Source organism: Centroberyx affinis, unplaced genomic scaffold (assembly GCF_046629955.1).
Source record: "Centroberyx affinis isolate AG114_WGS23_722 - 3 ecotype Tasmania unplaced genomic scaffold, CSIRO-AGI_Caff_v1 ptg002613l_1, whole genome shotgun sequence".
Classification (NCBI taxonomy): Eukaryota; Metazoa; Chordata; class Actinopteri; order Beryciformes; family Berycidae; genus Centroberyx; species Centroberyx affinis.
This window is the reverse complement of record NW_027280811.1, coordinates 38,426-64,992: the sequence shown is the minus strand read 5'-3', so window position 1 is coordinate 64,992 and position 26,567 is coordinate 38,426. Positions and strand designations below refer to the sequence as shown.

Genomic DNA, 26,567 nt, shown 5'->3' with positions numbered 1-26,567 from the left:
CGCAAAATGATGAGTACCCAATAGGAGATCAGAATATATATGCATTCAACCAATCAGAAGTCTCCATATTACCGAGCTTCCCTCCTCCGAGGTCCTTACCTAACCTGCAGGACTTCAAGCAACTGGTTCTGTCAAAATTTCCATCTGTGAAACAGCCAAAGGCGTCACCTATTTACAGTAATGACAGAGTGGATGTCCGCCGTTTTTGCAAGCTCCGTGTCTTCTTCTTTCTTCATCTAGCGGAAGGTGAGAAATGTTCTGAGATCTTTGCAACGACGTTAATTTCCCATAGCAAGATAGCTGGATTACCAGCTAACGCTAGCTAGCGATGATGTGTCAGAGTTAGCTGTCTACTGTAGCTAAAATAACGCTAGTTAACGTTGCTTCAGTACTTGGTGCAAATTTTCTGGCATGTCATAGTTCCTTCTGCCCAAGTTAATTGTCTAGATAGCTGCAGAATTAGAAAATACATAGCAAATTATGGTGGGGCTTCGTGTCTGCCTTGCTTGGCAGCTGTCAATGCTTAGCCCAGGTTGTGCACAGCTTGCTAGCAAGTTACCGATATAGGACATATAATATGATAATGGGTTAAAATGTTATATTCCAAAAAGGGAATAGGCTTCGCTTGGCTGCAGTACCCCAGTTCTCTCATTTAGAGCCTAATGATGGTCCCGAAAATTGATGGGGATCTGTATTCATGCAGTGGAGTGGGTAAAACAAGCTATTGGCTAGCTAATTAGCATGTTACATAATCCTGCTGTTGGGTCAACATTTACCGAGATCCTGGAACCCAGATTTGCGTACCTGCTCAGTAAAACCCAATATCATATGCAGACTGTATGCAAAGTCCAAACTCAGTAACACCTGTGTTATTTTTGCAGTACTAGCAAATCTCAAGGAATGTCTGGCTGTCAAACAAATGCCAACTCAGCTGATCTGTGCAGAGGAATCCTTAGTCTGCCAAGTCTGTTAGTCTGTCAGGTCTATCTGCTGTGCAGCTCTGACCTTTGCCCTTGCAGGAGTGTAACTCACAACTTTATCTTGCAAGGCAGAGCAGTCTCCATGTACACCAGGGTTGTGTGTAGGCTATTGTTTTTCATTAATAATTCTCAAATTTCCTTCCTCAGGTGCACCATACAATTATGGAGTTTTGAAAAGGGAGCAGAGTGTTTTGGGGGGAAAGGGGGCCTTTCCCCTCAAGTTGGATGGTTGGACTGCTGGATGAGAATGTCAGAGGGTTGTTGAACTTGTAGCCTTTTTGTAAATTATTTAAAAAAGTAGTAAGAGGAGAAACTATTTTTGGAAACACTGAAAAGTATATTTGTACAATTTTGTATAAAACACATTGGACTTAGTATTTATTGAATTCTTGATGTCATTGTATGCTGCAAGCACCTTAGGTTGTGTGGTATTGTTGGTCGAAATGGTGGACTGAAACTAGTCACTACAAGGTTCTGGGGTTGCTAGGGTGCGGTGGAACCTCAACACAAGCACAATTCTAGCACCCCAAAACTATCTCGACCTTAAATATATATATTCTTTAGATTTTTTTCTTCTTCGAGAGCAGCTCTGTTACGATACCCATTATCATTTGAAAGCTTGAGTGATAGTGTTCAGGTTTGCTACTTTGCATTGCGTTTTTTTTTTTTTTTTAGTTTATTTGCAGTTGTGGGTGGCGGGCAGTCAGGAGGGCAGGGTGGGACTTGTGTAGTTGCAAAGGGAGACGGGTTCACTGTGAGACCTGGGCAGAGGTCAGGATGAGTCTAGCAACACCGGACTGCACACCCAAATGCCGCTCGCCGCAGCACGCAGACCAGGTGGTAGCGGCACTGACGGGCGGCTCCGAGGGCCAGCTGCGGGCGTTCTTGACCACACACTGCCACAACGCGGCCACCCTGAGGGACGCCTTCGGTCGCACAGCCCTGCACCTTGCAGCCTCGCTGGGCAAGAAGGCCCTGCTGGAGTGGCTGCTGGACAGTAAGAGTGCTGACATGACGGTGAAGGATAAGGAATCCGGCTGGACCGCTGTGCACCGCAGCGCCTTCTATGGGCACATCCACTGCCTCATGGCGCTGGTCAAGGTGCGTATCATGGTGGATCATAAAAAATAGTAGTCAGTTAGATGATTTAATATCATTAAATCATCATCAAATTATCAAGTGCTACCCATTCTCTAGGGTGATTAGGCGCAATGCTGCATCCAGTCATGGTCTTCATTGGGCAAACTAATACGATATACCCAACAGTCCCGACTAACCTGATTATAGTCGTAGATTATACAATATAATTAGGCAATAATATAATTTTCAGTAATCTGTGGTGCTGCAAGCGGAACATATAAATGACCCCTTGGTATCTCATGTCAATTAGTCTTGACCTTGTGCATTACACAAGTGGATTAAAGCATTATTTTCCTAAAGAATAAGGCCTATGTTTGAATTTGTTGTTTCTTGGCATTGTTTCAGCATGGCGGACTCCTCTCCACCCAGGACAAGGAAGGTCTCTCTGTCCTGGACTTGACAATGAAGGACAGACCAACACATGTTGTGTTTAAAAACACTGGTAAGAAAAGAAGTTGTTATGTCAGCTACTGTCTTCTGCACTTAAATTGATGTTGTTGTACCTAAACTAGGCTTATGAAACTGTTAAGTCTTTGGGTTTGGTTTTGTCAAGAGTTGCTTGGCATAGGCTATTCTGAGTGTCATGGTTGCTCAGTCTGCTAATGGACATGTCTTGCACTTGTGACTGCATGGGATTAAATTCTGCCTGCACTCAGTCACATCTAGTCAATTTCTCATCTCTTTTTACAGTATCTGTCACAAAAGGACTTAATAAAACACTTGACGAGGGTGTACTGCCCACTCAGACTGAAAAGCACTCTCCGTTCAGACGGAAAAAAAAAGACCAATGGTTTCTGTCAAGCTCCTGGTGGAGGTAATGTTGTGGCTGTGCTTGTAATTGTGTTTTCTTGTTTTCTTCCTCTTCACAGACCCAACTGAAGTATACACTTGGGGCAACAATACTAATTTCAGTCTTGGGCATGGTAACCAGGAGAGCAGACAGCACCCTGAGCTCGTAGATGTGTTTGCCAGGACTGGAGTTTACATCAAGCAGGTAGGCTAACAACACACTGTTGTTGTCTCAACTGTCCAGGGAGCAAGGAGGTGTTTTTTTTACACCATCCTGTAAGGATTACAAGATAGGGCTACCCCACCTTATACACTCCACTCTCTTGTGTCTCCCTCACACCAGTAATGGCCTCATACTCTGCGTCAACTCTGTAACAATGTGTTATGTTAAAAAAAAAAAAACAGCCGATCCACTTGGGTCCTCTGGATAAACCACGTCACCTGGGTCAACCTGCAAAACACTCCCTCCCCAGAGTCCTCTTTACTTACTGAGCCTCTCCTCAGGGTAAATCAGCATTTGTTGTATCTCCTATAAGCATGGCCACCGTTTTTATAGTGGCTCATACTTTGTCTTTCTCCTGAGGTGAAATCACAGCTGTGGAAATATTGGCTTAGATATTGCTTGAGAGGTACACATTGTACGTTTGATGAATGAGGATGTTAGTACTAATACGGCCACGGTACATGTAATATGAGACATTATATTGTTAGGCATAGTAAACCATGGGCATTATTTTTCTGTGGCAATGGGTTTGGGAGGAGGGTTGTTAGAAATAGGAGGCCATCGGTAATCTCATTGGAGTGAGTCAATTAGAGGGCAGCAGAGTTGGTGTGTCAGGCCTGGGCTGATTGGGTTTGTCTTCTCCTGTATAGGCTAATTTGTGACTTTGTGGAGCCCGTCTCTGCATGGTTAAACCCACGCTGCCAGGGTGTGCCAGCCAGGCTACAATTTCATGCCACTTGTCATGTGGATGCTCTTAGTGTGATTAATATAGCTGCTGGCACCAATACCACTGCCCCCAGTGGTGTGTGTGCACATCAGACGCTAGTTATATTAGATTAGGTGATGCAAATGACTGTTGGATATGTTGTCATTTCAACCTATTTGGAAGGTTTGTAAGTAGGTTTGTGGCGAGTGATTTGGGGTAGAAAAATAATTCTGCACACTGCAAATAAAAGGCTAGAAATGATGTATCTGGGCTACGTTTCACTATGTTGCTGCTGTTTATGTAAGAAACCCTATGCTCAGGGTGTTTTGCTGACCTGCGGGACATGTCGTGTAGAGTAATTTCATAAAGCTTAGCGGGAGACAGATGGATCCCATTTCATGACCACACAACGACCCAGTGGCGCTCCACACTGCCTTTGTCTTCCCAACCCAATCCAGCAGGTGCTGGGGGTTAAATATTAATTCCAGAATGACATGTTTTAATTAAATGAAGCACGCTGGTGTGTATGTATGTGTGTGGATGTCCCCATCAATGTGATACTCCAGGAAACATCCCTGTGCTCTATTGAGGGCTTGAGGGGAGTGATGTATTAGTAATGATGTTTGCTTTTCCACTTGTGCCGTGGCCTTTATTGGAACTGTGTTTTACTATCACTACAAGAGCGCTTGGCCAGGGAAATGGAAAGAGATGCATCGCAGCCTCCGTTATGAGGTCAAGATTATGACGGCAGGAGTCTTGATCAGCACAAACTGTTGCCTCAAACTGCATTTTTCCCTCAGAATAGTTAGGAAACTCAACAATACTCCCTGACCTCACACAGCACATAGAAATGTATGAATTCAAAACAAAAGCAACAACAAAAAAGTCACAAAAATTTACAAATGTTATCTGCCTCCTCTCCCTGCAGGTGGTCCTGTGTAAGTTCCACTCTGTGTTCCTGTCTCAGAAGGGCCAGGTGTTCACTTGTGGACACGGGCAGGGAGGACGACTCGGCCATGGGGACGAGCAGACTTATCTGGTGAGACTTCTGTTCTTAGGTTTCATTTTGATGTGGTAAGGTGTGGCACTTGCCATATCTTTAAACTAAACTTTTTTTTATTATTTTTTTTAATCATTATAATATATAGCTAAGGTCAAGCAAAAAGAAATCTATTTGGAAGCTATATCAGTTTCTGGACCAATGTTCCCTCTCAGCTGATAGTTTGTTGACCTACTTCTAATAATTGATCACATTGACCAAATAATATCTTGTCAGCCATCAATCATTTCTCCACTTTTTTCCCAGAAATGTAGTCGATACAAGCGGGTTTGGAAGTTTTGGTGGCAAATGTTATTAGATGCAGAGACTTTGCCATACCTTAGTGTTTACTAAACTGACGCTCCTGCTTCTGTTAAATGTAGAAGATTCAGTGTGTAGACGGTTTGACTTTAGCTGATGATGATGCTGGTTTGCTCTTGTTGTTGAACTTGAAAGAATTTCATTACTCTGGGTTTCAGTTGAGCATTTTAGTGTCCCATGATGGTCTAAATGCTGTTTTAGAGGCTTTTCCACCCTGACAAGTATACAATTCTGGGGGAAACACTGAGCACTGTAAAATGGCCGAATTTAAAGATACTGAATATCTGCAAAAATGATTGCTGTCAGCCACTTCAGTCCAGGTTCAAAAGTTCAAAGTTCAAAACTTTTCTTCCTTCTCACTACTCTCCCAGGTTCCTCGGATGGTGGAGGGTTTGATGTCCCACCACTGCTCCCAGGTGGCAGCAGCCAAAGACCACACGGTGGTGCTGACGGAGGAGGGCTACGTCTACACCTTCGGCCTCAACACCTTCCACCAGCTGGGTCTAGCTCCTCCACCCGCCTCCGCACATGTCCCTAAACAGGTAAGGTAGCAGGGAGAACAACTGGCACAAGGTCAGCCATGGTTAATAGCCAGAGAGATGAGGAGAATTGCAGTTCATATTTTGCAGTGCATTAGTTTTGTGCAAAATAAGATTCAATTATTGTCATATATGTCTTATGATAATTTTGAGAGATAAATTCTTGTGATAAATTCTTTGGGGAAGTCGTGGAAACGAGACTGAAATGACATGGGGTACAAAGATTTGTGTTTAATCTGCTGTCTGTTAGGTTTCTTTTTAATGTTTAATCTATATTGTTTCCCTTACCACACCTTTGACAATCATCTTCTACATTGAGTCTAGTCTAGGAACCCTTATTCCTATATAGCTGCAGTATCCCTGTCCTGTGATGTATATGCAGGTGTTCTCCAAGACCCTGAGAGGGAGGACTGTGATTGGAGTCGCAGCAGGAAGGTTCCACACAGTGCTGTGGACCAGGGAGGCCGTCTACACAATGGGACTCAATGGAGGGCAGCTGGGTAAGTTGTAGCATTCAAATGTCAGCACCCTGTTCATGTACACATATTTATGTGTTACTTTCAACTTGGTTTTAGTGTTAGAAACTATTGTTTCAGAATCATGTTTTTCATAGAAGCAGCAACTGCTATCAAGTTTCACCTGTTGATCACTTTAGACTACAATAGTCATATTCCATTGATCCATTTGAGTCACCCTGACCCCTGTTGCAGATGTCTGACCTCTGTGGTCAGACATCAGTTTTTGTAGGCAGATATGGACACAGATATTTTTGGATTGAACTTCCTATGCTTTGTGCTGATATTTTGTGCCAGTAGTAGTATTCAGTATTTCCCTCATAATTTTATTCTTGGCAATCTTGTTTTTACAAAAAACATTACTGAGTGAATTAAGTGAATATATGTCCAAAGAAAATAAAATTGCATTGCAGGTTTTACAGACTGGCACAGCTGATTTTAATTACACAGGAATTATAAAGTATTTCTATGGTCCGCCATCTGAAATAAAACAATAATAATAGTATGTTATGGTAAATATATGATCAGTTAATGTGCTGTTTTGGTAACATTTTGGGGTCTTTATTTACTTCAGAAAGAAAACCCAGCTTTGGTCGGGGAGGGAGTTTGGGAGGAATCTCTGGGTGTTTAGTAAAAGGCCAATATTGGCCCAGTACATTGGTAAACTGATATATCGGTGTAACGCTACTCTACTGCCTGTTGACTTCCAGGTTACCTGCTGGACCCCAATGGGGAAAAGTGTGTGACGGCGCCCCGGCAGGTATCAGCTCTGCACCACAAGGATGTTACCATCGCCATGGCAGCAGCTAGTAACGGGGCAACAGTGGTTGTGACTGAGAAGGGGGACGTCTACCTGTTGGCTGACTACCAGTGCAAGAAGCTGGCTTCAAGGTGAATAGGACAGGGGACTTGGATAATTCGTCATTACACTGCAAAAATTCAACTAGTTTCATATTCAATCTTAGGATCCTATTTTCTTAAAACAAGTGAAAAAATCTGCTAGTGGGGTGAAATAATTCTGCTTGTTTCCTGTACTTGTTTTTCAGGAATTTTCTTTAAACAAGGCAGAATAGGGCAGATCACTCCACTGGTGTCAAGAAAATGTCACTTGATTTTTTTTTTTGATTTTTTTTCACTAGTTTTAAGAAAAATAAGAATTTAAGACCAAACACTGTATTGATTTGACTTGTATATTTTTTGCAGTGTAAGCACAGATGATGCAATTGGAGCAATGGTCAACCAAGGTCAATCCCTTTTTTTTTTTTCTCACAGGCAACTGAACATCAAGAAGGTCCTGGTCAGCGGAGGTAGCCTGGACCACCGTGTGGATCCACAGGTCCTGAACGAGGGAGCAGGAGAAAAGGTGGCCATCTTGGCCCTGGATGAAGCTGGGAGGGTAAGTATGGTTAGCAAAGATAAGACAAATGGCTTTTTCCACTCCAGGGAGAAATGTCACTTCTAAATTAATTAATGGTCCCCAAAGTGGTGTCCAGGGACCTTGAGGTGCTTCTAAGGGGTCCCCCAACAAAATGAGGAATCGTTTAAGTTCACTATTGTTTCACTCACTAGATGTTAGCACAGTGAGAGAATGTCTAACATAGCTATTTTAGTCATAGCTATACTTTCCCCATTGTTATCACCCCACCTACAGACAGTATAGACAGTTATATAAGTCCAAGTCATATCGAATAGAAAAAAGTCCTCTATGATGGCGTTCCCTAGGATACAGTTCCATGAAACCGGGGTCCATGGTCTAATGCTTCTCTATTTTGGGGTTCTTTACATGAAAATGGTTTTGAACTCTTATCATAAATGTTATTATTGTAAAGACTACTTTTAATTTTGTTGCCTCTCCCTCTCTCTCAGGTGTTCTGCTGGCGTTCTTCAGGCAGCTCGGTGAGACAGTGCCGGTGGGCGTACGGCCGTCAGGTTTTTATGTCGGACATCGCTCTCAGCAAGAACAACATGATGTTTGTGACTCAGGAAGGGGAGGGCTTCAGTGGCGTGTGGGCCGGAGAATATAAGAAGTACGGGGAGAAGAAAGGTGAGCAATATAGGATACTGGTGTTTTACAGTAGTGAATTGATATTAGAGTTTATTGATGTTTTGAATGATTTACATTGGTGCTTGTATTGAACTGTTGCTTCATTGTGACTGATAATAATGAACTTTGTCCAGCACTTTTTCAAAATGGAGTTTACAAAGCGCTTTAACAATTAAATAAAAACACTGAAAGAAACAACATACTCAAAATTAATTAGAGCAAGTAAAAGTGAAAAGGGATAAGAATAGAGGGTACAAACAATATAATGGTAAAAAATAAACATCACATAAAAGCAAGTCAAGATGACACTGATTCTGCTTCTTATTCAAACTCTTGTCATGTTACAGATGGTAGTGTGGAGGTTTGCGGCCATTCAGATGCTGGAACAGTGTACGAGCGAATCCGCCTGGAGAAACTTCCCTACGTCCACAGAGCCGTCAGCATCACCATGGACTCCAAAGGGCGAAATTTTGGAGTTCTTCAGTCTGACCCCAAAACAAGGTAGACACGGTCTCTGCTGAAGCACAGAGATTCAGGACATTTAGATGTCTATCCTATTAATCACTAAACAAATCGCCTCTAAGGACATTTATAATGTTTTCACACTGGTGAAAAAGAGATTGGTAGCAGCCTCTTAGCATTTATTTTCAGTACTAGTTAAAGTCTTTGGGGAATGACATTTCTCATCATTTAGTCTAGTATTGAGTCTTAAAACCTACTTTTCTTAAAACCAGTGAAGAGATCTGCCAGTGCGGTGAGATCATTTCACTTGTTTCCAATGCAAATCAACTTGTTTCAAGAATTCTGTTGAATCAAGTGCCATTACCTTGAAACTACTGGAGTGATCTGCCTTCAAGATGTTGTCACTTGTTTGAAGAAAATTCTCAAAACTCCATTGGAAACAAGTGAAATTGTCTCACCCTTCCATAAGCTGCAGTATGAATAAGTAGTTAAAAAAATGTAAAGTCCTTTGAGAGATTTGATTCCCTGTTTACTTGAGCTAGAACTGTGTAATTGAATGACAATACATGGTGCAGAATGTGGAATTTGATTTAGTGTGTTGTTGGAGCAAATTTTCTGACTTCCCTCCCCATCCCTCTTTCTTCAATCCAGCTTGTACGAGATTCCCACAGTCTCTCCCTCCTCCTTCTCTCAACACTTCCGTGGCCTTCTGGAGGAGGCGGACGAAATGGACAGTATCCACGATGTGACGCTGCAGGCCGGCGACCGCACCTTCCCCGCCCACAAGTACATCTTGTCCATGAGGTCCGAGTTCTTCCGGAAACAGTTCGTGGGCGAGCGCAGTGAGATCGACGAGGAGCCGGACGGAGAGGTGAGGCGGAGCGAAGACGCCGTGGGCTGCGATCTGCTCATCTTGGAGAAGATCCCCCTGGAGATGCTGGAGTACGCCCTGCACTTCATCTACACCGACTCCTGTGAGCTGCTGGTGCATGGGGCCCGGCCCAGAGTCTCCGGGGCCCCACCCAGCCAGAACCAGGTGAGGAGAGTGAATGGACTCATTTTGAGTTTAGGGCCCTTTATAAAAAATTGGATATCAGCTTGTCATGCAATCCACCTCCGATATGACGGAGGCTCCTCTCTGACCACAGCTAGTGAAATTTGTTTTTATTAGTGTTATAATTCTGTCTTAATTCCAGTGTGGTGTGGGAGGATTTTACTCAGCAACTTTAGAGGTGTTAGTTAGGCAATGAAACCTGCCTCTCCCTGCCTTAAGGAGCTGGCATGTCTTCCAGTGGAGAGTTTTAGTGTCCCATGATGGTCTAAATACTGATTCAGAGGCTTTTCCACCCCGACAAGAATAAAATACTTATTGGGGAAACACTAAATACGAAACACTAATTTAGCTGTATGTGAAAATGGTCAAATTTAAGATACTGAATATCCATTATCAGCAGCTTCAACCCCAAAATATCGATATCAGCCCTCAAAAACCTGTCTCTTTTCCCTTGGCCAGGATTCAGAGCAGGAGAGGCTTATCAGCAGCCTGCAGGACTTGGGCCTGAGAGGTCGCTCGGCCCTCGAGGTCTACCGCTCCCTCCCCCCCACAACCAAAGGAGACGGGGACAAGGCCAAGAGCAAGGGCTCCAAGCCTGGCAAGAAAGGGAAGGGAGGCAAAGGTGACAAGGCCGGAGCCAACGAAGGAGGGGCCAACCCCGTGAAAACCTTACAGGGCATCGCAAAGAAGCTGGGCCTGGGTAGCCTGTCTGCACGGTGAGAAACCAGCGGTGCTCTAAACCTGAGGCAGTATGCATTTTGGTGTCATTTGTTTCAACAGTGTCTCCTTTATTCCTTGACAGACTGGATGGAGTCAAATATGAAAATGGAAAGATCAATGTGATTCACAAGAAAACTGGCAACAAACCCAAATTCAACCAGAAAAAATGGCAAGTGATACTATTGTGTAACAGGAGTAGCTGTAGACTAGATTGTTATAAACAATATATTCATTCTCTGACACGCCTCTCTTTGTCTCTCCACAGCTCCTACCTTTGTGATGTTACTCTGAAATCTGAAGATGGGAAAGAGTTTCCCTGTCACAAAAGTGTGCTCTGTGCCAGACTTGGTGAGAACTTCTTACCACCTTGTCAGCAAAGTGGATGTTGTCATTTTGGGATAGACTAGCATCTCTGCAATTTGGTGTGTAGTCCAAAATCCCTATGGGAAATATGAATGGGCTTTTAAAAAAATGCCTAAAATAAGGGCTGTGTTTAGCAGATACCCATGAGATATACTACGCTTTCTTCCAGGGGTTAAAATACATCACCTAGCATCACCTAGCATGAATTTTGATCTCTTTAGTTACTTTAGTTAAGTTACTTTGATTTTTTTTTTCTTTTAAGGAAATGCTAATCATTGGGGAAAGCGGATTACATTATCACTGATGAGTGACTTCCTTTACCTCTCACCTTGTCCAGACTGTGTTGTACATTCAAATTGATATTTTCATAGTGTTGCATCAAATATATATTATAGTTGTTATTGTTCATAGATAGTTATAGTTGCCTTGTTCTTGTTCTGTTCCAGTTGTGTTTCACAGTTGTTGCTAGCTACAGGCTAACTACTGTTGTAGTCCCCTTTCCCAAAGGATTAACATTCCGCCGGCAACAATCTGTAAAAAGTAATTGAAGAACAAAAATTCACAGTGTAGCACAGACTTGATGTTGTTTCTTGCAAAACCTGTTCATATTTTCCATAGGGATTTTGGACTACACACCAAATGGCAGAAATGCTAACTTTACAGCCTACAAAGTTGTGTCATACTTCACCTCTCTGTTCATTTAGACTTAGCATATAAAAGACACAGGTTTAAATACACAGGTCTTCAAGTGTGTGATTATCAAGTCCATTTTGTTGAAGTATTGGATTAATGTGATTTGAAATAGCTTAAAAGTTGATGACTGTTGGATTCTCATCTTTCTTCCTGTGTTTTCTACAGAGTACTTCCACAGTATGCTGGGGAACCCCTGGATTGAGGTATGCCATGTTTTTTTTTTCATGTTTATTCCTTAACAAATTTGTCACTCTTATAAACCCCTCTATACAGGCATGATGGTTACAAATTCTTGTCCATGCTGAACAAAAAACAATTTCATGGGTGTCTGTGTCATCTCAGTGTTGAACTTTGTTGTCCAGGGCTGGTAACACTGTTGTCTTGTGCCCCCTCAGGCCACATCCTGTACTGCACTGGAGATGCCCACTAGCTCAGAGATTCTGCAGGCCATTCTCGAGTATATTTACACCGACGAGTCTCCCACCATCAAAGGTAGATTCTCACGTTTTATGTTGACTGAAAGCACCTTTTGAATTGGTGTTGCTATGATATTAGAAGCTCTATGATTTACTGATTTGCCAGTACTTTTTGGTCAGACTTGTCCCTTTGCTTCTTTTCCCCCCAGAGTCTCTAAATGTAGAGTTTGTCTGCAACGTCCTGGTTGTGGCTGACCAGCTGCTCATCACACGACTGAAGGAGATGTGCGAGGTTGCCATCACTGAGAATTGTACGTCCTGTCTCTCTTATCCCTCTCCTTGCCTATCAAACCTCTTACTGTGCCATCATCTTTTTCCAATTCCTTTCATCTGTATGTAATGCTGCATTCACATCATGTGGGTATAACTATTAGAACTACTTGAGGGTAAAAAGCAAGAACTTGGAAGTGTTCATGCTTTTGTACTTGTTTGAGGCCGTCAAGACGCCATGACTGACGTTTTCTGCAGACTTTTGTTGCTCCAATCAGCTTTTCCACATTTGACATGCAGTGATACATTTGACTTAATGTTTTGCAGTAAACCAAACATTGTAATGTGAACCACATTTGAAAAAATCCAGCAAATATGTGTGTGCCATTTTGTTGTGAGTTGTGATCACAAAATGACTGGAAATCTTTCATTTTGTAGGTTTTATTTGAAATGAATGTATCGTTGTCTAAACTGAGAAAGAAACTGGGGTCCAATGCCAAACCCCAAATTCCCAAGTAGTACTTAAGATCTGAAAGGTGACTTGTATTAAAATCCTATTTTTAAATATTACACTCATCTTTCCCACATGACGTGAATGCAGCAAGATTTTACAAGCCGAAAAGATGGTAGAGAACACTTTTTCCACGTCATAACTGCATAACATCTTGGAGAGTGATTACCCGGAGATGATGTCTAAGCTGCTTGCTTTGCTCTTGTCAGTGACTCTGAAGAATGCTGCGGAACTGCTGGAGTTTGCTGCCATGTACAACGCCGAGCAGCTTAAACTCTCCTGCCTCCAGTTTATCGTGCTCAACATGGCTGCCCTGCTGGAGTCCAAGTGAGTTGGTGCACACAGAGAAAAGAAGGTTCCTCAGTGGTTCTTGGGCTAAAATATAGAGCTGTAATGACTCAAATTACTGTCTGATTTGGATAAAACTGGCAGATCCGAAAAAATAACCCAGTGTGGCTTTAAAAAGGGCTTTTAATGCTGCTGGTTTAAAGGGGTTCTACTCTGGTATAAGCCAAATACAACATTTTTCTGGTACTATATAGGACCTTTTTTGTTAAGAGTATAGTGTTGTTCTGTGCAAGATTTTGTTCACTGTGTATTCACTATATTTCTGGGCAAGGAAATTCTGATACATACAAAAACTGGATGTATGTATTATTTTGCTTCAGGAGAGACACGAAAAATTATTCTTGTTCCATGTGTGTGTGCATATATGTTGTGTGTGTGTGTGTGTGCGCATGTTGTGTGTCTATATATGTGTCTGTCTGCTTGCTCCCTCGCCTGTTTGTGTTGCCCTCAGAGCGCTGGATATTCTTAGTGATGAAGTGCTGCTGGAGCTCTCTGCAGCCTACAGGAGGATGGTGAGTCATATCCCCCCCTCCAGTTAACCCGTACAGCCTGCCTGGTTCTCATCTTCACTTTAGGGAGACACCACAGCTCAACTAGAGGCTAAAAGGAATCGCTCAAAATACCTGGCCAAAGTAGGAGTTGAATAGGCTCTCATTTCCCATTTGGGAAGACAAAACAAAACAGAGAAGGTGTATCTAGTGATATTTTTAGTGTATCTAGCCAGTGTTATATCGACTCCCTGAAGGCTATTCAAGCAGGGTGTTTGCAGGTCCTTAAAATGTCTTTTTAAAAGTTGAATTATCTAAATTTAAGGCCTTCAAAAGTCTTACATACTCTTAAATGTTGTGTTTGAGTCTTAAATACAGTGTCAGAGGTCTTAAAAATGTAGCTTTTGCAGACACATGCTTTGCTTTTTTATGTTCAGGCTAATTTCGGGGGGTAAAATGATCTTACATTTTATTTGAGCTGGCATTAAGAATGTCTTAAAGTCTTAAATTTAGCCCACAGAAACCAATAAATCACCCTGTCAAGAGTCTTGTCAAGTTAAAGGAAATATCCACCCTAAAACACTGTAACACTGTATCGGCACTGTACATTGCATTTCTGGGCCCATTTTGCTGTTTGGTGGTGTATTTTTCTTATTCCCATGAATGATTGGCCAAATGTAGAACCTGACGTCACGTCGAGATGTTTCTGGTACAATGGAGTTTAAAAGCAAAACATTTTTCCGCTATCTAAAACATCAGCAGTAAACATCAGTCTCTCAGAATCAAAGAGCAAGGGCTTCTTTCTCCTGCAAAGCATTGAACATCACAGATTAATGACAACTAACAGCTAAGAGTTTCCCCCGGGGTGGATTTTTTTCTTCAAGTCCACCTTGTCTTTTTCTACCATATTTGATGAAAATGAAAACAGGGTCAGGTTCTTATATACAATTTACCTTATGCTGGAACTGTTTGACTGCGAGTTAAAATAAATAAATAAGAGTCTTATAATGCATCTTGAGATATTTTAATCCCTCTGTTTTTGTTCTGTTTGGTATCAGATCCCAGCAATGCAGAAGAGATTCATCACCCCCTACCCCGGTGCCCCAGACCTCAGTGTATATGAGGAGGACGATTTGGACTCAACATTCAGCCCCAAAACAGAAGCAGAACTGGATCACTCCTGCAGGTACACAAACCAGATTATTACGAATTATTTCCATGTTCTTGTGCAGGTTAAATAATTTTGCAATCCTAAAGAGATACAAATGAAAATAACTAAATAGCAAATTTGGGGATTAAAAAAAAAATTGACTCTTGCTACAGGACCCAGCCTCTTTTTAAAACGCATGACTGTTCTTCTCATGTGTGTACAGACCAGAAAAAGGCTGAGTCCTGATCACTTAGTGTACAGAGACACCAGGAGCTATGCCAGGGTGTCTACAGCTCCTTTAAAAAGTCTTTTAAATGTTTTAAATTGAATGACCTAAATTAAAGGCCTTTTAAAATGTCTTGAATGTGGCAAAATTTTGCCTTTGGATCTTAAATAGTTTCAGAGGTCTTACAAATTATTTTTTTTAACCCAAATAAAAATTGATTGTACAAATTGATCCCCTTCATAGGGAAACACTATTGAAGAAGGCCAAGATGAAGGCTAAGAAGAAACCGCGGCGCCGCTCTGACAGCTCAGGAGGCTACACCCTCTCTGATATCATTCAGAGCCCCCCTACTGCAGGTACACACACACACACACACACAGCTAGGCTATATTGATTATAATATTATAACATTACAGGTTAATATCCATTTAGATTCACTACCTATCAGCACATACTCACACAAGATCATGACAGACCACACTAAGTATTCTTACCATCTCAACCATCAGCTCCCTTTGTAATAATAACTTCAGTGACGGCCTCTTTTCTCTCCCAGTGGTTTCCCCCTGCCTGGTGAAGTCAGGCAAGGCCAACTCCACCGAGTCCCTGCAGGAGCTGCTGACGTCAGACTCTGAGGGCAGCTACATGGGGGTGGGCAGCCCCCGGGACATGCAGTCACCTGTCTTCCATGACAGGGTCGAGGTGAATGTCATGTCACCATAACAGGCACATACACTTGGATTGTAAACTTGCTGAAATTTTTGGATATTTTACATCTTGGATATGCAGCATGTGCTTAAAATTCAAACTATGAAATGAAACAATGAAAAAACAAAAAAGTAAAATGTATACGTTTTTGTGCACTGGCCAAACACGCCTTATTGCTTAACAGATAAGAATTTATAGCTTAACAGATAAGAACAGTTTAATCAGAATAGATTAACAAATAAAAAACAGTATAGTAGGTGAGACTTTATAGAACAGATTATCTTTTAGCCTGCATAGCTGATCCTGATACTTAAGATACTATGAGCGCACCATGAAATCTTAATTCGAAATGCTGTGTTTATCACCTGCAGGATGAGAAGGCTGTTAATCAGAGGCTGAAAAACCCACCCAGCACCCCCACCTCCCTGAGGAACGGCCTCCCTACGCCCCCCAAGAGCTCCGCTCCAGAGCCAATCCCCAAGGTCCCAGCCTGGTGAGACGGGCTTTCATGATCCTGGGCTACATCACAAAACGTCTTCTCCTCTTTTCTTACAACCTCTTTCCTTTTCTCTCCTGCCTTCTGAAAAGGCTGGAGTAAGGAAGTTCAGAGGGGAGAAATTGGTTGTTTTACATGCTTTGAAAAACAGATTTGAGATTTGATACAGATTACCCTGACTTTGGCGCAAAAGTTATGTACTCCTATTTCATTTTGAGGAGGCGGTATGGAGAAAGGTGGGAGCTGTCAGTAAATCAAAGTGAAAGTTGAGCTGTATGTCCTACGCAGTATGTGTGACTTGGTGTTATTCCGATCTGCAGTCCTGCCCGTCCGCCCCCAGTCTTGGATCTGAGAGCCATCATGGACATGGAAGCCAACTCTCTGCAGACCCTCGGAGCCACTCCTAAAAGCCCTGGGAGGTGCGACAGGTCCATTATATTTATTTTAACGGAGTAGGTCAATTACAAAAAAATTGTTGTTTACTATGACCGTGTGGTAAATTACTTTATGAAGACCAGGAGAGCTGAATTACTGACAAATTCATTATTTTTTTCCTAAGTGCTTGTGAAAGTAAATGCATCATCTCATTTTCAGTATAATTCAGTCATTGTTTAATCATGTGATCCATCCGCCAGTTTGTTCATTTGTCCGTCTGTCCTTTACATACATCATCTTAGACACCACTGACTGGATTTTGTCAGAACTTGGAAATGATGCATCTCATCACTGCATTTGGCATTTTCAAAATTACCTTTCCTGTTGCCTTGTGTAAAAACTGTGATGCCTGTGATTGCTATTAAATGTGTGAAGGAAAGCTGTCGTGAAATACTTGAATGAACGTTATTTTCTCACTGTTCTTCACTTAGCTAACTGTTGATATTTTCCTGTCTGTCTGCAGTGTCAGCATTATCAGCAAGCACTCCCCTGTTCCTACTAAGCTGTCCCAGAAGCAGAGGAAGATGATGGCCATGGCCAACAAGGAGGCCAGTGTGGAGTCCGCTGTGTCCAAACCAACCGCTGCTGTCACCCCATCCAAAAGCAGTGGGAAGGCCTGGTGAGTGGGCCTAGCTATGAAGAACAACACTGCAGTAGCACCACTGAGTTAACTTCATGGTTCCTCTTGATGCCTTCATAGCACAAGACCATGAGTGCATACATTTGTAGCATGGGTGACCCCAGTGGGAACTGAACCCCTAACCCTGACAGTGCTACTGTCCTGCTCAACTTTATTTACATGGCGCCTTGAAGATGAACACTGTGACCCCCATTTACACCTTTTTAATACCACGATCTTTGTCTGGATATCTTATCTGGAACAGGGAAAATGCATGTTAATGCATGGTATAAACGCACACAGTACACATTGTAGTCGTAATGTGATCCGATCTACCAGACCAGCTCCAGAAGTGACTGGATCTCAGCCAGGACTCCGCAGTCCAAACAGTGTGTTGGCATTAGTGAGAATGTATCCATTCACCAGGGGCCTGTCTCTTAGTATGTTAGCGAGCTAACTTTGGACTTAACCCTGGCTTTTTGGTCTCACGAAGGTGCCTCACTTTTATCACCATAGTAACCTATGCTGCACAGCTAACCTGCTCCGGAGCAGGTTCAGTTTAGGCTATCAGATCAGAACGTATTAAAGGCCCACCTCACACCAATCAGCTCTCTAGAAACATGGAGTCACCATTCATTCAAATTAAAGTGACAAGTAATATAAAGAACTGTACAGGAGGGAAATATTGAATTAATAGATAGTAAGAAGGGCTGTTAGCAGGGTGACTGTGTTTACAGACTGGTAGAACCACTTTCCACGATGGTTTGTTATATCTGAGATATTTATTAGGCTACATCAGATTTAATACATGTTTATAGATTTATTTTCAAGGCCATTGACCCACTCTGGCTATAGGGCTTCTAACAAATAGCAGGTATCTTATATTAGTTGACCATAGTTGTCAATAGTGAATGAAATTTAGGCCTACTGTCGCATATCAAGTGCACTGAAATTCTTCAATAGACTTCACTGATATTCAGTCATATTCCATCACCACGCCATGAGGAACATGAGGTGACTTTGTGAATATGAAATGTTTTCACAGCCCCAGTGTGATGAACATTGTATCAATGAGAAGAATGAACACTGTGTCTCAATGATGGGCAGCAATATGAATTGTGTGTGCTTATGTGATTTTCCTTTTCCCAGCTGAATCTTATTACTTTTGCCGCTGGTATGACCTAATTTCCCCACGAGGATCAGTTTCATCTTATCTCATTTTACATCCACTGCTCTGGGTCCGTCCATGTTGCATTTGATTGGCTACTTGTTACAAACCCCACCTCTTCTATATGAACACGCTCATAGCTGGATTGGTAAATCCTGGGTTGACAGAGCCAGTTGATAACCAGCAACGTGAGACCGATTATCTGGGATTGCCAAAGGTTTTGTGACTTTGTTGAACTTGCTTCATGAGACGGGCCCCAGGTAGAAATGTCGTCACTGCACCTCCTACTAGAGAGTCATAGATGGAAGACGATCCCTTCCGCAGCAAAAGAATGTCAAAGCTGTTCAGTAACACCTGCCATGGTTGTTTTTGTTGACAATGCCACCTCCCCACCTACTCGCCTGCTTTGCATAGTGCATATGAAAAATGAGATCTGATCACAATGCAGTAATGACATAATGTTCTTTATCTGGATAGCATATGCATTGTTGTTACAAAGTGCTTCACAAAAAGGTAAAAGAACAATAAACAAGATAAATAGACAAAAATGATGGAGCATATTACAAAAAAAGCAGGTAGATCACATCGGTTACACTGAGAGGCTGTAGAGTAAAAGCGAGTCTTTAATCAACTTAAAAATGGCATTGGATTCTGCTGATTTACACCTTCAAGACAGTTGTTCCACAGTCAAGGGGCCACAATAGCAAAGGCACAACCACTCTTTAGTTTTATAGTTTTAGTGAATTCAAGTGTTGCTCTACACTCTTCCTTTATCTCATTTGTTTTCCCAAAACCACTCCTCTGTCTGCAGGGCAACAGCAGTCCAGTCACCGCCCTCCTCACGCTCATTTCGGGACCTGCTGGCGGAGGAGGAGAGCCGACTGGTCAGACTGGGACCCGCAGGCCAAGGTGCTCAGGGCGCTCCGGGTGCTCCGGTCACTGCTCCTGCTGCCAGGAGGGTCACATTCAAATGTGCTGAAACCAGCGAGCCAGAGAGACCAGCTGGGTACGTGCACATATACAGTACATACAAGAATCTCAGGAATAAAGGCCTACACATACACACTCAGTCATTCACTTAGACTCAGGATAATACACACTCCGGTACAAAAACGGTTGCTCGTACACGCAATACCGCTCTTCTCCACTTGATGGCACTGTTGAGGTGTCATGATAAGAGCTGCTGTTCAGTTTTGGAAACTGTTGTCAGTAGCCCACACACACACACACACACAGAATACCCAATTGAATCATTCCCTATTCTGTAATTCCTAACTCTAACCTCAATTCATGCCGTTACATAACCTAACCTTAACCATTACTTAAAGACTTTTATTTAAATCCACCCATAACCTATAAAAATAAACTTTTTTTTCCAAATCAGATCCAGAAAATGGTCTTAACAAGAAACCTCTTGTGGGGCGGGTGCTACTCTTTGTGGGGACATTTGGACATTAAAAACAAGATATAGATCTCTTACACACACACACACACACACACACACACACACACACACACACACACACACACACAGTGCCAGTAACTCAGTGGTTTGTGCAGGCTTGGGTGTTATGGTCAGCTGTAACTCTCTTCTCGTCTTGAGGTTAAAGGATAAAAGGGGAAGTAACGACCAGTGTTTATCTAAGACTGATTCTCACAAAAAATAAAAAATCGTTTAAATGTAGCCTTGAGTCTTGAGTCTGACTGAACCACTTGTCAGACGTTAAGCACTGCCTGACAGGATCCTGTTCTAGTTAGACAGAAAGAGAGAGGCATGATGCTGTGGTCCGAATGAGGTGATGCGTGTTGTGCTGTTCCTCGGGGCAAATGACCCATTATAGCCGGGTTGAGCTGCCCACTGACACTGAGTCACCCTGACCTTTACAACCCCCCCCCCCCCACCCCCCCAGTCAGCTGGACAAACACAGCACACACACACAGGAGTATGAGCTCAAGTCCATGAATACTTATTCCCCTGTGCAATTGGATACAACGGTTGTCTGTGAGGGTGGAAAATACATCTGTTATTGCTTTGACGTTTGACTCGTCGTAAAAGCTTATTGGGTCGCATGACGGGGGGTTTCATCCACGCGACCAGCCTGTGGCACAGACATAAAAATGGAAATTGAAATTAAAATAGGAGAAATTACAGTGAGACTGTTTGTAGTTTGGCTGAGAAACCAATGTGTAAGCCTGCTGGTCTGGGTGTCATGTTTTGCTTTTTGAGACATTCTGGGGGTGTTGTGCAAAATTACAAGGAGAAGTTATGCGTCCTCCTTCTCCCTCACAGATATTTAAGGTCTTGAAAGTCAAGTTAATCTCTCTAGGTTTTTGTAAGTGCAGCTCTTTTTTATCCAAACCAAGATAGAATACTTCCTTCTTCTGTCCGTCTGCCCCTGCTTCACGCTGCAATCTTTAAGAGTAGACCGTCAGATATTAAGCAGCTGTGCGAGTCACTCTAGTGAAGCTTCTGATGTTAATCAGAATTGATAAGGGCAAACCTCATGTCACAGCGGATCATTCAGAACAGGGAGCAGGTTCCAGGTTCCTCCTCTTCCTTCATGGGTTTGCATGAGCCGAGAGAGACGGATGAATCCAAGGCTCAGGAAGCAGCGGCAGCCTTGTACATTCTTATCTCGGCCTTCTGGGACAGTGTTTCCATATCCCCAGTCAGAATTAATATAAATGTTTTTTCAGTCTCTGCCAGTTGAGCCAGTATCAGATTTTTTTCCCTTTTTCTATGAATATTTCCACAGGTGTCTCTTGCTCTGAGTTGCACACACACACATGCACACGCACACACACAGACCCTCTTTCCACCTGGCATTAACATGCATCATGGTGACCAGATAGAGCAAAAACGCATCAAATCCAGGTATAAATGAACCGGTCACATTTATAACAAAGTGTAAATGCAATGCGTCTCACATCCACATATAGCAACTATCGAAACAGAAATAAACCTAAGTGCACATAAATCGAGCAGCCTGCACGGAATAGTATAGTAACATACTTGGATTGTCTGGTGTTTACTGCCAGTATTAAAAGACATAAATATTCCGAAGGAAATGACGTGCACAGCAATCTGTGTTTTGCGAGGGGAAAGAGAAATAAAATGTTAATGTGTATAATGGAGATGCATTTTAACGTCGGGTGTAAAGGCGATCCGGTTCCACAAAGCTGATACAAGATGCATGTTCATGTCAGGTGGAGAGGAGGCGGCCATTCACACACATGAGCCTGTCAGTAGTAGTTTACTCAGCCTGTGTCCACCCAGGTAGACTGTCGTTTCCCTCACTTACCACTAACACAGTGCAACCACTCATATTTATGCAACCCTCCCGTCCTCTCTCTACCCCCTCCCCCCCTCTAGGCCCTGGGTGCTGGGAGCAGTGGGCAGCCCCCCCTGCTCCTCCATGGTGACCTTTGCTTCCATCGTGGAGGAGGAAAAGCAGCAGGAAGCCGCGCTGATCCGCAGCCGAGAGAAGCCGCTGGCGCTCATCCAGGTAACCCATCTTGTCCGCGCGCGTCTGCGTTTACGCACTCACTCGCGCATGCACACTTCTGCCGTGACAGAACGTATGGCGTGTGTGTGTGTGCATCATCCAGCTGGAAGGCTTGGTGGTGGGCGGTACGGCCGCCATGTGCGTCCTGTTTCCTTCCCCGTTTTGCAGACGAGTCTCTAACAAACATCACATTCTGTGCAGCACCGGTTAGAAATGAGGTGCCTCCAGCTGCGTCTGACAGCCGTCTCAGTCCTCCTCCAGCTACTACTCTGTCAGCGCCTTCACAACGCTCAGCTCTACTCTTGTGTTTTTCTGTAGCGTTCTGCTTGCTATTATGTAAAATGATCTTATTATCATTAAGCTTTCACTGTCAGCGTTTTCTGTTTTACCCTCAAATGAATTGTGGTTTCATTGCCCACACTTTCCCCTCCAGTCTCTTCCCTTTTTCTTCTATCGCTCATGTCTTGTCTTTTTTTTTTTTTTTCCTGCGCTGTCTTTCTAGATTGAGGAGCGGGCCATCCAAGACCTGTTGTTCCATTATGAGGCGCGTGACAACCCCGACGAGCTGATAGTGGTGGAGAGGTCTTCCCGGGGTCCCGTCGCCACGCCGACCTGGAACAAACACTGATGGAAGACAGCACAGCCGCTACATCCCGTCAAACTGAGACGATTCCCTGCAGTTGTCACCCAGCGTCACCGTACCTGCACCATCCCGCCTGCAGCTTACCTGAAACCTCATGTGAAACATCAGTCTGTGTTAAGGTGTACCTCAGACTCAACCGTCCCAGTGTGGGCCGGGTCTGATGCAGATCTTATGCTTATCTCCCCAGTGTTACTTTAGATTTTATTGCTGCTCAACATTTTTTGTGTGTGTGTGTGTGTGTGTGTGTGTGTGTGTGTGAGTGAGAGAGAGAGAGAGAGAGTGTGTGTGTGTGTGTGTGTGTTTGTGTGTTTTTTTTTTGTTTTTTTGGTAACTAATGAATGTGTTCCTAGCGGTAGAAAGCTATTGAAAAGAACTTTTGAGCAAAGGATCGCTTATTATGCATGATTTTCTTTCTTGCTCTGCAAAACAGGAACGATGTGAAAAGTAAACAACCTTCCAAAAGGATATTGTCAGCTTATCTGAATTGTTGTTTAGTAATATTTAGTTGCCAAAGAAGTGAAAAGAAATGGGGATGTCCAAACCGCAAATTGGGTCCAAACTACAGTACCTGGAGGGCTATTGAGTGTATTGAGGCAGTTGAAGCTGTCAGTGTGAATAATAGTAAGAGTGCCAATTATAAAAATATGGGAGAGCAGTCAACTGCGCTTGAGAAGTAAGGTAAACTGCTGAAGAAGGCAGTGAATTTGTGTTGAATTTCTTTTTGGTTTTTATTATCCTATTTTTTTGTTTTTGCTCAATAGCTGCATTGTTTGGACTGATCACTTCAGCTGATTTGCATTAGGTTAGCATTCTTGCTAAGAAATGTAACTTTATCATGTTTAAAATACATTATTTGTTGCAATTCTACACAGGGGGTTGATTGTATGGAATTGGCTTTCTGCCCTTTCTCAAGTTGTTACCAGCAAGCTGTGGAGAAGGTTATGTGCCTTTATTCAACAATGACCACATGTACACATACACACAAGTACAGCACTTAAAAATAATTTCTCTCCCGTTTCATTATTTTCTCCATTATTTGAGTTGTTTTATTCTTTAGCTTTATTTTCTGGAGCCGATGTTGGCTTGGTACCTCCGATCTGGACCATGTAAACTCGTCTTCTTCCAATGCCATTTGTTTGTGTGTGTGTGTGTGTGTGTGTGTGTGTGTGTGTGTGTGAGAGACTTGCGGATGTGAAGAGAAAATGGCATGCAATAAAAGAACTCACCTGTGCAATGACCCCGTCTTCCCGTCTGTATTTCCATTCGATTACTGAGCTGTTAGATTATAGTGGACTGAGTGAAAGGGGAGACAAATTTAATTCTCTCAATTAAATTCTCTTGCTTTAGTTTCTGTCATTTTTTTTATTTTTTATTATTGCTGTAAGATTGCAGAAACTCAATCCGTCACTGTGATAAATGTGGCTCTCATTGCATCTAATAAAGATAACATTTCATCTGCCCAGCTCCTGACACTTCATCTGCCCTGCATCAGCAAACGGCCATTACCGAGTCTATGCTTCTGATTAGATGTGATGACCCCGCTCTGAAAAGAGAGTGTGGCGATTTAGGGTTTTTATTGGCTGTAATTACAGGTAGAGCATCACATCGGAAGTCAGAGCGAGACGGCTCATGGGGGAAATATTAATTACTCATTAGGATCTATTAGCCAGTGCAGAGATGACACACGGTTCAAAGCCTTTGAGAGAGTCTGCCTCTTTACATCAAGCTGTATAATGAACCAGGCTTTATCCTTTGCATCTCTGCTCTAAATATAAATGTAGTGTTCAAAGCCACATGATATGTTTTGAAATTAGATTTTCAAGTTACCTGCGTGAAAAAAACACTGCATCATGTACACTACCAGTCAAAAGTATGGACACACATTTTTTCTTTATTTTTACTATTTTTCACATTTTAGAATAATAGTGAAGACATCAAAACTATGAAATGACACAAATGGAATTATGCAGTGACCAAAAAAAGAATTTTTCTGAAAGACATTCATACATAGGCATCAGCTTCATTATTTATATTTTTCCAAAAAAACAAATTTCAAGCATTTAAGCATAATCCTTTAGATAATAATAAAATAATGAAAAACAAAGTACATTCAATCATGCATGTCCAAACCTTTGACTGCTAGTGTACTTTAGATATATATAGTCACCCTTGACTTAATATTTATGCGGTTGTAAAATCAAAAAGTTTGGCTGGCAGGCAGCAGTGGACATACTTTTGCTGTGAGACATGAAGTGATGGGCGTGACAGAGCAGTGAAGTGTGTTTGGAGAAGCTGCACTCTTCCTGTGGAGAGACGGCGGAGGATAGGCCCGGGCCGGCCAGCCTTCCTGCCAGGCAGATGGGAAAGTCATAGGGCTGTCCTCCAGACAGCGAGGATACTTCAGGATTAATTTGTTTATGGAGAAAAAGGGACACGCTAGACACTCCACGGAATACCTCCTACATTCCCAACCTGCTCCAGGACTGGAGAGCGCCAGGTCCAAGCAGGCCAAGTTTAGCCAAAAAAGCCATTTATCCAGCCTGATTTCATCACTCATCAGCTTGCCATGTCATTTGTTAGGGTCTAATGATTGTAAACTGACTCTAAAGTTAGTTCTCCTACTCCTTCCCAGTCCAGATCAGGGGTGCACACCTGGGAGCAACCTCTTTCAGAGTGGAAAAATAGCCCAGTCAGGCTGTGATTTGTTTGCAACTATTCAGAGGCAGATTTTTGGGAAATGCTGCATATTGAAGTTGCATTCAACAGTTTCTGGGTGATGAGGGGATTGAGGAAGTAGTTAATCATGCTGGTCATTCCACAAACACTGCTGTAAAATCAGGTTTTGAGCTACAGTGAAAATGTAGCCAAAGAAACATCCGAGCCTGTGTATACGCTCAGACTGTGAAGAGACTGCATCAATCAGTGTTTGGGTAGTGCTGAAATCTGCTCACTGTGCAGGGCTTTCACTTTCTGGACAAGATGCAAAGTTCCAAAGCTGAATATCTTAAAAAATGATCACACTATATTTCTTTGCTTTACAGTTTGGAATAGTTTATTAACTAATTTTGTAGGTGAAAATATCAAGTTCCAGCTTTGCAGCTCGACAAAAAAAACAGGTACAGGATAACACCAGCTATTGCTTATCACAGTCTTCCTAACAGTCCATCTTGAGAAGCAGTTAAGATCAAGATTAAATATTAGAGGAAGTTAATGATAATGGTGGTGTCACACATCATGATAATAATGACAACATGAATGCGTTTTACTCTATGGCCACATTTCCTTCCCCTTCAGTGCATATCCAATAAACCATTAATATCAGATCAGTGAATGCAGCACAAGCAGAACTTAAACCTAAACTGCTGTTAGGCATATCCAGTGATGTAGGCCTACTGGTAAATGAAAAGGTGGTAAACTATGACCTCCAGTTGGTGATCATCATAACGCAAACAACCACTATAAACAAAAATCAATTCCACTTTAATTCTATTTTGTTTTTCCTTTAAAAGAGCCTCTTTTCATATAGCATCAGTTTGTGTGTGATGTAGCCTACACTATGATTTTATATCATAAAGTTTTATGTCAGCCTAAAAATGTGGCTCTATTGTACAAATAAGAAGGTGGGTAAACTGAGTTTAAATGGTTTTACCACCCACTAATCCTGCACATATTGTTATTGCACAGGCAACATTAGCCATATGTGAGCCTGGTTAATTTCCTGGTTGTAGAAAAAGCAGACAAGTCTGTGCTGCCATTTGATCAGCCTGTCACTTTCACTCTTAGAGAAAGCAGTACAGATTGCCCTAGAGTGTGACTACCATAAATCCTTACTTAAGAGTTATTCATACACTTCTTAGGCCTGAATGCTGGCCTGCGGCTCAAAGCGCCTTCCGGCAGCTTAGTTTCTCTTCATAGCCACAGTCAGAGAGTAGAGCCTCCACTAGCCCTCTCAAACCCACTTAGTGGACATGGAGCCAGTTAGCCCCGGATTACCT

General features: G+C 42.6%; 1 protein-coding gene across 2 annotated transcripts; it reads left to right on the top strand.

Annotated features, from left to right (window-relative positions):
- The first annotated feature begins 109 nt into the window (after nucleotides 1-109).
- Nucleotides 110-24,028, top strand: ibtk (inhibitor of Bruton agammaglobulinemia tyrosine kinase). 2 transcript variants are annotated; one of them, XM_071534752.1, is made up of 29 exons: nucleotides 110-246; nucleotides 1,128-2,081; nucleotides 2,466-2,562; nucleotides 2,990-3,114; nucleotides 4,767-4,877; nucleotides 5,570-5,740; nucleotides 6,120-6,237; nucleotides 6,963-7,143; nucleotides 7,525-7,648; nucleotides 8,119-8,296; nucleotides 8,644-8,797; nucleotides 9,410-9,794; nucleotides 10,272-10,528; nucleotides 10,615-10,701; nucleotides 10,798-10,880; nucleotides 11,754-11,791; nucleotides 11,984-12,080; nucleotides 12,214-12,315; nucleotides 12,995-13,112; nucleotides 13,585-13,645; nucleotides 14,680-14,807; nucleotides 15,241-15,353; nucleotides 15,554-15,699; nucleotides 16,077-16,198; nucleotides 16,522-16,620; nucleotides 17,100-17,255; nucleotides 19,235-19,429; nucleotides 21,797-21,929; nucleotides 22,432-24,028. In XM_071534752.1, exons 2-29 carry the CDS (start codon nucleotides 1,758-1,760, stop codon nucleotides 22,555-22,557), a joined length of 4,029 nt encoding a protein of 1,342 aa, XP_071390853.1. In that variant the 5' UTR covers nucleotides 110-246; nucleotides 1,128-1,757; the 3' UTR covers nucleotides 22,558-24,028. The 2 variants fall into 2 exon arrangements, with proteins under 2 accessions (XP_071390853.1, XP_071390852.1); XM_071534751.1 differs by having other exon boundaries at nucleotides 16,522-16,653.
- Nucleotides 24,029-26,567: the final 2,539 nt, after the last annotated feature.